The sequence below is a fragment of the Microcaecilia unicolor genome, unplaced genomic scaffold (genome assembly GCF_901765095.1).
Source record: "Microcaecilia unicolor unplaced genomic scaffold, aMicUni1.1, whole genome shotgun sequence".
NCBI lineage: Eukaryota > Metazoa > Chordata > Amphibia > Gymnophiona > Siphonopidae > Microcaecilia > Microcaecilia unicolor.
In genome coordinates this window covers 32,504-45,242 of record NW_021963624.1, presented here as the reverse complement: position 1 = coordinate 45,242, position 12,739 = coordinate 32,504, and the positions used below count along the sequence as shown (strand labels likewise).

Here is a 12,739-nt window from a genome sequence, read left to right as displayed (position 1 = left end):
TATGTTACCTGCATTGAATAAATATTTTACTATTTGAGTCTGCTCCTTTTTTTTTGTTTGTTTGCTATTCTGGATCTTGAAGACCGCTTGCCTGTATGCTTTTTGGGACCGATGAAGTCAGGACCAGGGAATGGCCCTAAAGAGGGCCCTTGGGGGCTTGGCCTGAAGAGGTCAGGACCAGTGAGAAGCAAAGTGAGAGGGCCCAGAGGCCAGGAACAACAAGACACAAGACTGGAGCACAGGCAGAGGACGCAGGCTGGAAGGCGGCTACAACACTTACTAGATAACTCTAGCAGACCTGTTGCAAAGGCAGGAGTCAGTAACTTCTTTATATACTACCAGACAGGAATTAATGACATCAGCCAACGCCCTCTTGCAGGGCTATAAAGCAAGTAAACAGATTCTTCTTGGCACAAAATGCTTTTGGAGACCCCACAGAACAGGTTAGGGGGGTAACAGAAAGTAGAAATAAGCTAGTCTTGTACTAATTAGATTCTATCTGCAAACTCAAGCTGCCGCCCTATGCCAATACATGGTTTGAACTGGGGGTTAAGCAGCCCATGAATATTAAGAAAAACTAAGATTTACAAACAACCATAACAAAGAGTTGGTATGAAAACAACAAATACTAGACCTGGTGTTTATTTATTTTTTTTTTTTAAAGCACCCTCCTCTACTAGAAAACTTACTTGGAAATTGGGTTTACACTTGCTTCAACAACAGCCAAAACCTTACAGTTCTTGATATTTTCTGGAAACTCTTGTATACCTATAGCATTAACAAAGATTCAAAGTTAACATACCAAAATATTTTTTCAACAATTACATTACAGAAGTACATAAATGAACACATGATTTATTCAGCTGTAAATGAAAAAATTAGTGGTAATATATTTTTAAAAAATTGAGGATTCATTTGATAAATTTCATTGTAAATTGCACACATTTCAATGGTCAAGTGTGAATAAAAGTAAAAGCATATAGACTGAAGTCTAAATTTTCTACTGTTCTGTTTTGATTCTGCTTCTAACTAGGGCTTTAATAATATGCAGTAGAACAGAGGTTTCCAGCTGGTGCGCTACAGATGAAAATATCAGGTAATGCATGAAAATGTGTCTGCCTAAAGAGGGACAAGCAGGAGTGGATCACATCTATAGCAGTCAACATCACAAGCTTGCTCTCTTTTTCCTGGTCTCCTGTACTATTGCCTCCTGCCAGGAGAAGTGAATGAACAATGCTCCTCCTTTACTGGCTTCCTTCTAAAGTCATAAGTACATAAGGTCAGCAAATCTCTCAAGACGCCCACGAGGTTCAAACTTTAGAAGAAAGCTGGCAAGAGAATGTGCAGCAGCATGTAAGGTGTGCTGCTTGCAGAATCTTGTTGGCTGAAGTTAATGCCAAGAAGTGGGAGAAAAAAGTGTTGATGCCAGAGGAGTATCAGGCAGCAATCCTAATTTCCTGCATTACATTTGGTGGAAGAATACTTCCCTTGCTACCTGAGAAGTTATGTACCAGAATTAAGAGACTGAGGGATTGGGGATACCCAATTTTCTGGAGTATAATAGGACTGCTCAGCTAAGAGCTATTTTGGATTGAGGGACAGGATGGCATTCAAAGCTGTGCATGCAAATTGAACAAGAGATAGCAGAGGAATATCCTTATGGTCTAGGATATGGTTGCCTAGAGATGTAGGCTATAGGGAAGCCGGTGACAATCCTTTTAGAGGGCTGACGGTGAAGATTTGAGAAAAAGTCCAGGAAAAATTACTGCAGGGGAAGTGGTACTCTAGATTTACGCCAATTTCTTACATTGAAGAATTTGAGTCTGGATCCCAGTTCACAGTACGCAAATGGGAGAAACAAGGGCTAGGTATGCTTGGCAAGAGCTGAATAAGAGTACCCTCCTGGATTCTAGGGAGTTAAGGGAGAAAATTGGATTGGGTGAGAGAGACCTGATCCACTCTTGGCAGCTGAGATTTTATTACGCAAGAATGACAAGTTTTTTGGCTTCTGAGGGTTTTATGGGTCAGTTTAAAGGGGGGGGGGGGCATTATCCAATATATATGCTATATTATTGGCCATGATGGATAGGATGATGTCCTTTCAGAAAAAGTGGAAGATGAATTTAGAACAGTATTTCCAAAATGAAGAATGGGTGATGATATACTAGCACATAAATCAGATAAAAGCCTCAGACCAACAGCAAAAGGTGGGTCTTAGGATCCTGTATAGAACATACATAGCTCCTATTCAGTTGCAAAAATGGTACAAGCAGTGGAAAGGCCAATTTTGGAGGAACTGTGGGGAATAGGGTAGTTTCTTCCATAGGTGGTGGGAGTGTATACACAGTCAAGTATACTTGAATAAGGTGCTTTGTACGATTAAGAAGATAGTGGGGATTCAGATAGAAATGGAGCTAATGATTTGGCTATTGTTACCAGAATAAGAGGACTGCTTATGTGTAAGCTGATAGAGCAATGCTTAGTAGCTGCTAAAAGTGAATTAGCCACATACTGGAAATAAGATGGGTGGGTTGCCGCCAGAGGAGGAATTAACCAAAAAACAGGACACAAAGGTTAGAAAGGCAAAGATTGCTACACACCGAAGGCACAAGGTAATGAAGTATAAGATTACCTGAAAACCCTATGAGAAATGAAAGACGGCTGAGGGAAATGGTTATGAGTGCTATGGCAGAGGAGAGAAGGAAAATGGGAAGGGGAGAAGGCGAGGATGTAGATATAATTGAAAAGTTTCCTCTGTTCATTTTCTATCTTTTAGTGACCCAATGAAGGAACAGCAGAAGACCAGCTATTTGCTTATTATTAAATAAAAAATTTAAACAAACACACACAAGCCTGGTTAAAACTTTAAACAGTGCTGGTAGAACTGCCATCAAGCCTATAAGAAAACACTGAAACGGTGCCATGGAATGTGGTTACAACTCTAATCATCAATGGGATGATTAAACACAGGCCTCCAACAGTAATGGGGTAATATGACCTACATGAAAGAACCATGTTTAAAACCTTAACTTCAAGGAGCAGGAGGTGGTCTGATTTGGGTTAGTGGGGCTTTATTTTGTTTGGTTGGTTTTGGTTTGACATAAACAAAGTTAACGATGGGAAAGATAAATATCAAGAGGGCAGACTGGATAAGCTTTGGTCTTAATCTGCCATTGTAATTGTCTGTTGCTTATGTATGACTTAATCTTGCTGTACACCGCCTTGAGAGAATTCCTTCAAAAAATAAATGTTACCCAGTCCATAGGCTGACAAATGAACCCTTAAGACCACAAAAAGACCCGTACTGACATACAGATGGCCAGATATTAATGGAGTTAAGAACACATTTTATTTTTTACACATAGGTAGAATATATACAAATTAAAAAGAATATATTAGGACAAACAAATTAACACTTATTTATTATTTGGTGCATTTGTACCCCACATTTTCCCACATAAGCAGGCGCAATGTGGCTTACATTAAGTCAAGAGTATACAATTCAATATAGAGATGGCACAGAAACAGAATGTGACAGGAGGGGAAGGTACATGGGATGACGAGCCAACAAATAAACAGTTTGGAAGGACCATGTGCAGCAATAAAAGGGTACTGTCCATACATCCTCCCCACCCCCACCCCTAAAAAATGAAGACTAAGCAGCATCATAACATTACTACCCACCATGAAAAAGGGGTTCAACGGGTAAAAATCATCTCTTCCCCTTCTAAACAAGAGAGACTCTGCAACTCCCCCCACAGAACAGTGCTCAGCTGCCCCAACCGAACATCTCTTGCTCACTTTTTAACCCAACCAAAAATAAATATAAACCCAACATACCACCTCCCAGAACAGATGCATAGTAGTCAACACTATTAACACCCACAAGAACACCTCCTGTACCCCACAAGATCACCACCACCAGTATTTCCCTGCCCTTTCCACCTACTCTCTCGCCCAGTACCAGGATCTTCCCCCTGCAAACTTTCAAAAGGCTTGGCCTCATGCTTGAAGTCCCACAAAATGCTCTCAAGTCTCTCCTCCTGCCCACCTTTCAGTCCCTCTAGCTTCAGTTTCTGAAAATAATAAGAAACAGCGTAAAGGAATGTCAGGTCAAATGCAAAGCGCTGATAAGGAAGGCAAAGAGTGACTTTGAAAAAAAGATTGCGTTGGAGGCAAACACACATAATAAAAATTCTTTTGGGTATATTAAAAGCTGGAAGCCAGCAAAATAATTGGTTGGGCCACTAGATGACCAAGGGGTAAAAGGGGCGATCAGGGAAGACAAAGCCATAGCGGAGAGATTAAATGAATTCTTTGCTTCGGTCTTCACCAAGGAAGATTTGAGAGAGATACCGGTGCCAGAAATGGTATTCAAAGTTGACGAGTAGGAGAAACTGAATGAATTCTCTATAAACCTGGAGGATGTAGTGGGACAGTTCTACAAATTGAAGAGTAGCAAATCTCCTGGACCGGATGGTATTCATCCCAGAGTACTGACATAACTGAAAAATGAACTTGCGGAGCTACTGTTAGTAATATGTAATTTATCCTTAAATTCGAGCGTGGTACCAGAAGATTGGAGGGTGGCCAATTAACGCCGATTTTTAAAAGAGGTTCCAGAGGAGATCCGGGAAATTATAGACAGGTGAGTCTGACTTCTGTACCAGGCAAAATGGTAGAGACTATTATTAAGAACAAAATTACAGAGCATGTTCAAAAGCATGGATTAATGAGACAAAGTCAACACTGATTTAGTGAAGGGAAATCGTGCCTCTCCAATCTACTACATTCCTTTGAAGGGGTGAACAAACATGTGGATAAAGGTAAGCCGGTTGATCTGGATTTTCAGAAGGCGTTTGACAAAGTACCTCATGAAAGACTCCAGAGGAAACTGGAGAGTCATGGGATAGGACGTAGTGTTCTGTTGTGGATTAAAAACTGGTTAAAAGATAGAAAACAGAGAGTAGGGTTAAATGGCCAGTACAGACCCCTGCGGAACCCCACTATCTACCCTTTTCTATTGAGAATACTGACCATTCAACCTTACTCTGTTTTCTTTCAACCAGTTTTTCATCCACAATAGAACACTACCTCAAATCCCATGACTCCCCAAATGTTTGAATGATATCCGAGTATCCGACTTCTTTCCTATCAGTAAATTGGTGTTCAATGAAGAACAGTATATCAAGTTTTAATAAACAATAAAATTTTGGCATTCCTGCTGTAGGTGGTCAGTGTGCTTACTGACGTTAATATCTGGTGCTCTGTTTCCTTTATGCAGCCAGTTGTAGGTATAGTCACAAAAGGCTGTTTAAATTTACCAATGAAACTTGTTATGAATATCTATAAAATAAATAAATCACAGACAGTAACACCTGCTAAGGAAAGACAGATTCAATGTAAACTTACTTTGAAGAACAGCCCGGTAAAATAGCTAATATCCAAATATGGAAATGTTAATCTGCCTTGCTTGGTGTACAAAGTAAAGACCCTGCCATTACCATGTGTTTCAATTATGCTTACTGCTTAGAGGCAACACTGCCACTAAGTTTGTTTCCTTGAGTTTTAACATGCCTCTTTTTCTTAAGTTAAAATATAGCTTCTGCCTAAGGAAACATGGGTTTTCATTTCCCATTTTAAGCCAAGCTCTGTATCTTCCTACTTCTGTGTTTTGCCAGTGGAAGCACCAGTGTGATGGAACAGATTCTTATGAACTTCATATAATAGTTGCAAGTAAGATTGCTCAGCAATAAAGGTAAAACCAACAAACAAAGGAAATACATCAGCTGACACCTTTTTTGGTTTTGGACTTAAAACAGCTTTGACAGTGAATATTCCTTCCCCAGGTTAAAAACAAAATGAACAAGTTGGAGGAAAAGATGCCATTGCCCAAATGCTAAAATGAATTCTTCCCTGTTGCCCCTGCAAATTAGCCAAGGCAATCTTGCTAAAATGGTTTAGACTTTAACCAAGTTTAGCTGATCTGTAATACAAGGTGAAATGTGCTCTGACCTGTTAATTTCCTTTCACCAAGTCCTGCTGGACCAGTGTAGACTTATGGGTTTCAACTCCCTACCAGTATATGGAAGCAGAGAACTGAAGATTTTGTTGGTATCATCAGTATAACAGACAGGAACATTCCAGCATGCTAATAACAAACCCACTCAGAAATCCCTAAATAATTAAAAAGAACAAAAACAAACAAAACAAAACCAAGAGAACCAAATTGAACACAGAATATAAGCCCCACAGGGCTAACCTTCGTACATACAGACAGCTGGGAGAACTAGAACCCAAGAATCTACAGAATTCCGTGGAGGGTCCGTAGACTTGTCTATCAGGATTCAAGGAAAGGAAATTAATTTTTTTAAAATTCAGCTTCCTTATCATTCTGCTGGACTGGACCAGACCTATGGGATGTATCACAGCTTTTATCTCACACGGCGAAAGAGCATCTTTCAGGCTCTAATCAAGTTATCTGCCAACAAAATACACACATATCTAGCTGGGCTGCAATAGATGCTCCACCAACTTTGCCTCTGAAGCAGGCGAGTGCTGCCACATGGACCCTGAGAGAATTAAGCACCAGGCAATAATCCAGACTGCCTTGTAAGAATGATATGATGACTAGAATGTCCATCCACCAGGTGGATAATCCCCCCACCAGAACGCCAGGTCTCAAACACCCTCCAGACTCTGATAAAGACCAGAGATGTTAAGGATTTCCACATCTCAGCATGGCAATTAGTTATGGAAAACTCCCTTCCTTCCCAGACAATGCCTTTCAAGGGAAAAGCCTGAATTGAATCAGATCTTCCATGAGAAAAAAAAACTAGTCCTTGGAAAAGAAACATCAGTCCTCACTGCAGGGAGACACACAGGACCAATGAAGAGACAAATCAGGTCCAAGTACCAAGGGCAGCGAGCCCAATCTGATGTAATCCTGTGTTATCATCCAATTTATCAGGGGCATGAGAGAGATCTACAGTGGCTGAAACTTCAGCACCAGAACATCTAAGCCCCACTGATACAGGCCTTCTCCACCAACTAAAGAAGTGAGGGAATTTGGATTTCTGGAAGGTTGCCATCATTGGAACGCCCCAGCACTCCACTACCAGACAGAAGGCTGCAGGGACTGCACATTCTCTCTCCTGGATCCAGCATCTCTCTACCGATAACATCCACCTGGACGTTGTCCACCCTTGCTACATGGCATGGGCCTCCTAAAGTTTTTTGGCATATACTACCACTGTGGCACTGCTAGATACCACATACCCAATTGATCCAGAATAAAAGGGAGAAAGTGAACAAGGCCAGGCAAACAGCTCTCACCTCCAAGCGATTTATGGACTACTTGGCCTCCTGGACCAACAGCACTCTTGAGCCACTCTGTACTAATGGGCTTATCAACTTATAAAGCTCACATCCAGTTCCACCAAAGGGGGAACTACTGAATCTCACTGTGTGCCCTTGGACCTCTATAACAGTGTTGATGGAGAGGATGAAACTAAAGCTAATTGGCCTTCTTGTCTTTCTGTGGAGAATGTGAGTGGGCTCAACACTACAATTAATGGCTCAAAAATTACCGCATACTGTCACTTATGTAGTTAGTGCAGGCGCACCTACCCCTTTCTCAAAAGGTGTAAAAGTGCATCTGCACTAAATGCAAACAGTCTTACCATGTAGTAAAAAAACTTTTCAGTGATGTAATTAGAGGAAATTACAGATCAGCTAAACTTGGTTAAAGCCTAAACATGCCCAAACAGTTACCACACAGTCTTCGCACTTCGCATGTGTTAATCTTGCTGTTAAAACAGATTAATAACTTCAGTCAAAAGGCTCCAAAGTTAATTTGAGCAGCACCTTTGCTTGAACAATGGAGCCATCATATCATAGTCAGTCATCCTTAATATCATGTTGATCTCCCCTGCTTTGCTCACCCAATGATCATTGTGTCTATATTCTGCATTAACTGTAAACTGGCCACGGTCCCTGTGAGAAAGCCCAGATACATGGTTACAAACACAGGCCCATTTCTTTCATATGCTGCAGAAACCGGTAACCACAATAATTTGCTCAAAATTGAAATTTTAATTATGAAGTGTTTTTTCTTTATTTTACATCTTCATACAGTTAATTAGCAAGCAATTTAAGAGAATGAGCAGCATGTAGAAAATCACAGAATGCTGTACAAAATGCTTTTCCAAATCACTTCTGGCTTTGGGGGAAAACTACTTACATCTCTACACAATACTGTTGTATATATTGCAAAATAAAATTTGTCCCATGATTGGACCTAATCACTGGATTTGCCTTAATCAAACTACACCACTTTTAGTAATAAACTAGTAAAAAAGGCCCGTTTCGGACTCAAATGAAACGGGCGCTAGCAAGGTTTTCCTCGTAGTGTGTATGTTTGAGAGAGTGTGTGTGAGAGAGTGACTGTGCGAGAGAGAGTGACTGTGCGAGTGTGTGTGTGTGTGAGAGAGAGAATGAGAGTGCGAGTGTGTGTGTCAGAGAGTGTATGTGTGTCAGAATGACAGTGTGTGCGAGTGCATATGTGAGAGACAGTCAGTGTGAGAGAAAGAGAGTGTGTTTGACACAGATACAGTATGTGTGAGAGAGCGAGTGAGAGAGTATGTGTGCGAGACAGAGTGTATGAGACCGAGAGTTTGCAGAACCCCCTTCCCCTCCCCCCCCTTCCACCCTGTCCGAGTTGCAGAAACCCCTCCCACTTCTTCCCATCCCCCCTCTCCCCTTCGCTCTCGGAGTTGCAGGATCCCCCCCTCCTTGTTCCCCTCTCCCTTCTTCCCATCCCCCCAGCTACCCCCTGATCCAGGACCCGCCCCTCCGCTTCCAGTGCATTTCCAGGAATCCCCTCCCACCCCCGTGTCATTTCAGGACCCCCCTCTGTAGTTTTAGGACCCCCTTCCCTCCCACCCCCGTGTCGTTCATGACCCCCCCCTTCCCTCCCCTGTCATTTGAGGACCCCCTCTCCCCACCTCTCTGGCCCTCCCCCTCGTAAGAGCCGGCTGCTGCTGAAAAGTTTGTACCTCCTGCACGCAGGGACGCCGCTTCACTCAGCTTTCTCTTTCGCTTGTGTTTCAGCTGTTCCTGTGATCTCGCCCTCAAGGCCGGGACCACAGGAACAGCCGAAACTGAAGCGAAAGAAGAGACTGTGCCCCACTTCTTTTTTGAAAGCTTTCAGGTCGAGGATTGAGCAGTGGCTGCGTTGACGTTTGGGGGGGAGGGTGGTAGAGTTGGCAACCTGGGTGGGGGGTGTAGGGGTGAGGGGCACCGACTTTGGGGGGGGGGGGTGGCCAAGGGCGGATACTGCATCTCCAACGGGCTGTGCCCAGCTTCGTTTTTCCTTCAGCCACGTAGCAATGAGTTAGCGATGCCATTCGTTCAGTGTCAGTACTCCGCCCTCGACGTCATCACCTTTGACGCGTGTGCGGGGCAGACACTCATGGAGGAAAATCGATCTCATCCACTTCATTTTTAGAATGTTGGGTAAGTGAGGCTTCATTAGAACGTTGGAGGTGCGTTTTATATAGAGAGATGGTTTGAGATACTCATATGTTCTCAACTATTTATTTAATGGTACACACATCTCTTCCGGAATGAAAATGTGCAGCAAACGTCAAACATTCTTAAATATACCACAGTTAACAATACAGTATTGCAGGCCAAATCATAAGATAAATGTCAATTTACATACAACAGATCTTTACAAGGCTGAAAGTATGTCTAAATATTGTCTATAAGGAGTACTGCATACATTTTCCAGTACATTATTCAGTTGTACATAATTAAAATGAAAAATCAGCAAAAGTTCCAATTGCTAGTAATCATTTAATACTAACAAGGAATTTGAAGAAAAAAAAAAAGCTGTATCATAATATATCAGAATAAAGAATTTCACTCCTTTTGCTCTCTCTCACCCGTGCCTCTTAAACACAAAAATGAAGAAAAAAAAGAGTTGTACAAAGTAAACAATTTCATACTTAGAAGATTCAAGGGGGTAGTCCATGTTGATAACTTCTTTTGTCTGGTTACCTTCCACTTTTTTGTTTTTGATTTGCTGTTTGCCTGTGATGGCTTTTTTCTTTTGTTTTGGATAGCTTCCATTATGACAGGTTATTTTACCATTTTATCACAGGTCCTGTTTTACACAATGCGACCTAGTTGTTAATAACCTGGGTAAAAAGTAAAATAACCCATCTTAACGGTAGCTAATATTGATAACTCCACCTCTTAGATGCTGTATGTAGTATGCAGTTTAGAGTAAAGATTATAAAAATGCATTTTACATATATGATAACTAAGCAGTAATTAAAAAGTTCAACTAGTTCAACTAGAGCCACGTTGATTTGCCCTTTATCTGGGCTCAATTATATTAAAACAGACAACTTACCATTCTTGCTGACATCCAGTTCCCTGAGATTAATGAGATTTGCAATGGATGCTGGCAATGTTGTTAGATCATTGTCTGGCACGCTCAGTTTATGGAGAGACTGGCAGTTGAACAGTGGCTATTCAAAGAAAATAAAATAAAATGTGAGCTTTTTGTTTTATGTTTTGTCTTTATGTAAATCACTCCTAACCTGTTCAACTTTCAGACAATTTGAAAGGATATAAGTGACTTTGGGCCCTGTTTACTAGCCACGCTGTAGGCGAGCTAGCATTTTTAGCACATGCTAAAAATTAGTACACACTAATGCTAGAGATACCCAAATGGGTGTCTCTAGCATTAGAACGCACTAAAAATGCTAGCATACCTTAACAGAGCCCTTTATGTTTACATGATAAAAAAATTAAATGTGGCTAAAATATTTCAAATTCATGAATTTGTTCTCTAAATCCTTAGATGTCTTAGCCAGATCTATGTATAAAAGTAAGTTCCCTCTTGATTTATCAATCTAACTCCAGATATTAATGGAGCAAAACATATATCCAAGGATATTCTCAAGATACAAACCTGCAATTTAAAATTAAATTAATCATTTTTTTCATATTTATTGCAGATGGGAGAAATAAAAACATGAATTTTTTCAAATTTAATATTTATTGACCTTTTTAAAAATAGTCACAAAAGAAATATTTTAACAAATATAAGTCGCCACAAGTTAACAAAAATGAAAAATCAAGATAACTCTGCACTTCATTCACATTAAACAAAAAAGCAAAGGGGAAAAAGAAAAATGAAATATCAAAGAAGGGGAAATATGGAGCTAAGAAACAAAATTTAAAATTTAAAAATAATTATTGTGAGAAAATCACATTACCTCACCTACTTCAAAAGCCAACCCTTACAGCTAATCATACAGCAACCCTTAATTCTTCCTTATGGCTCAAAGCACAAATAATTGTTAGACTCAAAACTAACAAGGACAAGGAAATCGTAACACAAAGGTCATGCCAAGAGCAAGAGATCTGGGTCTCAACGCCACAAAATCCTGATGTCTCCTCTGTATCTCTCTTGCTACATCAAGAAATACAGAAGTTTTAAAGCCTAAAAACAGCTCATCTGTATGGCAAAAATATAGATGAAAAACATGATTCCTATCTGGTTCAAGCAATTGTGCTCTAAAGGCGGTATTTCTTTCGCCGGTACATTAAGAACTTCCCTAAAATACTTTTTCACCATCTCTATAGCTGTAATCAGAGGGGATTTAGGGAAGCTCAAAGACCTCAGATTTTTCTCTCTCAATATTCCATTTTCTTTACGGAATATAATTTGTCTTTAATAATAGACTCGGTCAACTGCAATATGGAGACACTTGTCTCTAGAGCAGTCTATTGGCATGCTGATCCAAGACTTGTGCCTGAAATCCAGAAGAACTGGTTAACATAGCAATTTAAGATAAAGTCTCAGTAAGTTTAAGAAAGGATGAGTTAAGAGTCTGTTTAGCCTCCCAAACAGAATCCATATAACAACTGAAGTCCTCAACTCCAACATGGGCTGTTGCAACCCCAAAGCAGGTGTTATCTCACTTAATGGATGAAGACCTCCTTTCTCTCTGAGATGTTGAAACGGCCAAAGGATGGCCCTCAGGTCCTGAAGTAAAGGCTCTATCTTCCTTCCTTCCTTGACTCCCTCTTCCAGGTAAGCCCACTGGCTGCTGTAGAGTTGTCTGCTTGAATTGACTTAAACGCATCAATGGGGTGAATATTGGAGCCAGTGAAAGTACTGCGGGAGTTTGATAATCCCGCAGGATAGTCTGCGAAGCTGTGGGGTTACAAGACTATGTTCAGAAGAAATCTAGGATAGAAGCTCAATACTACCTGGCTGAGGTGAAACTGGATATAAGGGAGAGAATAATCAACTAGGGCCTGCAGTTTACTCACTAACCAAGGTTAAATGACTGCAATCAAAAATGGTAACTTCCAAGAAAAAAATATGAAATGATCACCACTCCATGGGCTCAGGGAGGTTTCATTAATTTTGAGATCATTAAATTAAACTCCCAGGGTTTGAAAATTTCTTCAGTGGATGTTTAAAGTGTTTTATGCATTTCAGATAGGACACCGAGGAGAATATTATACTGGAAGCAACCATTTCATACCATAAGGCACAGAAATTCTATTACTTGGATAAATCAATGTTAGTTTAAGCATCCTTTAAGTCTAAGGAGCTAAGCCAATACTTCTGTAGATTCACCTTCAATTTCTCTCTATTGATTTGCTGAGATTCCTCAGGTCCAAAATGGGACAAAGACTACTTCATAAATTT

General features: G+C 40.6%; 1 protein-coding gene across 1 annotated transcript in view; it reads right to left on the bottom strand.

Moving 5' to 3' along the window:
• Window positions 1-685: 685 nt before the first annotated feature.
• The window catches only part of LOC115459519 (erbin-like), a gene marked incomplete at its 5' end in the record, with an annotated part of 31,791 nt that continues 19,737 nt past the window's right edge, over window positions 686-12,739 (bottom strand). The window contains 2 exons of the mRNA XM_030189334.1: window positions 686-768; window positions 10,421-10,538. Coding sequence (XP_030045194.1) covers window positions 686-768; window positions 10,421-10,538 — 201 coding nt within the window. The remainder of the gene's footprint in view (window positions 769-10,420; window positions 10,539-12,739) is intronic.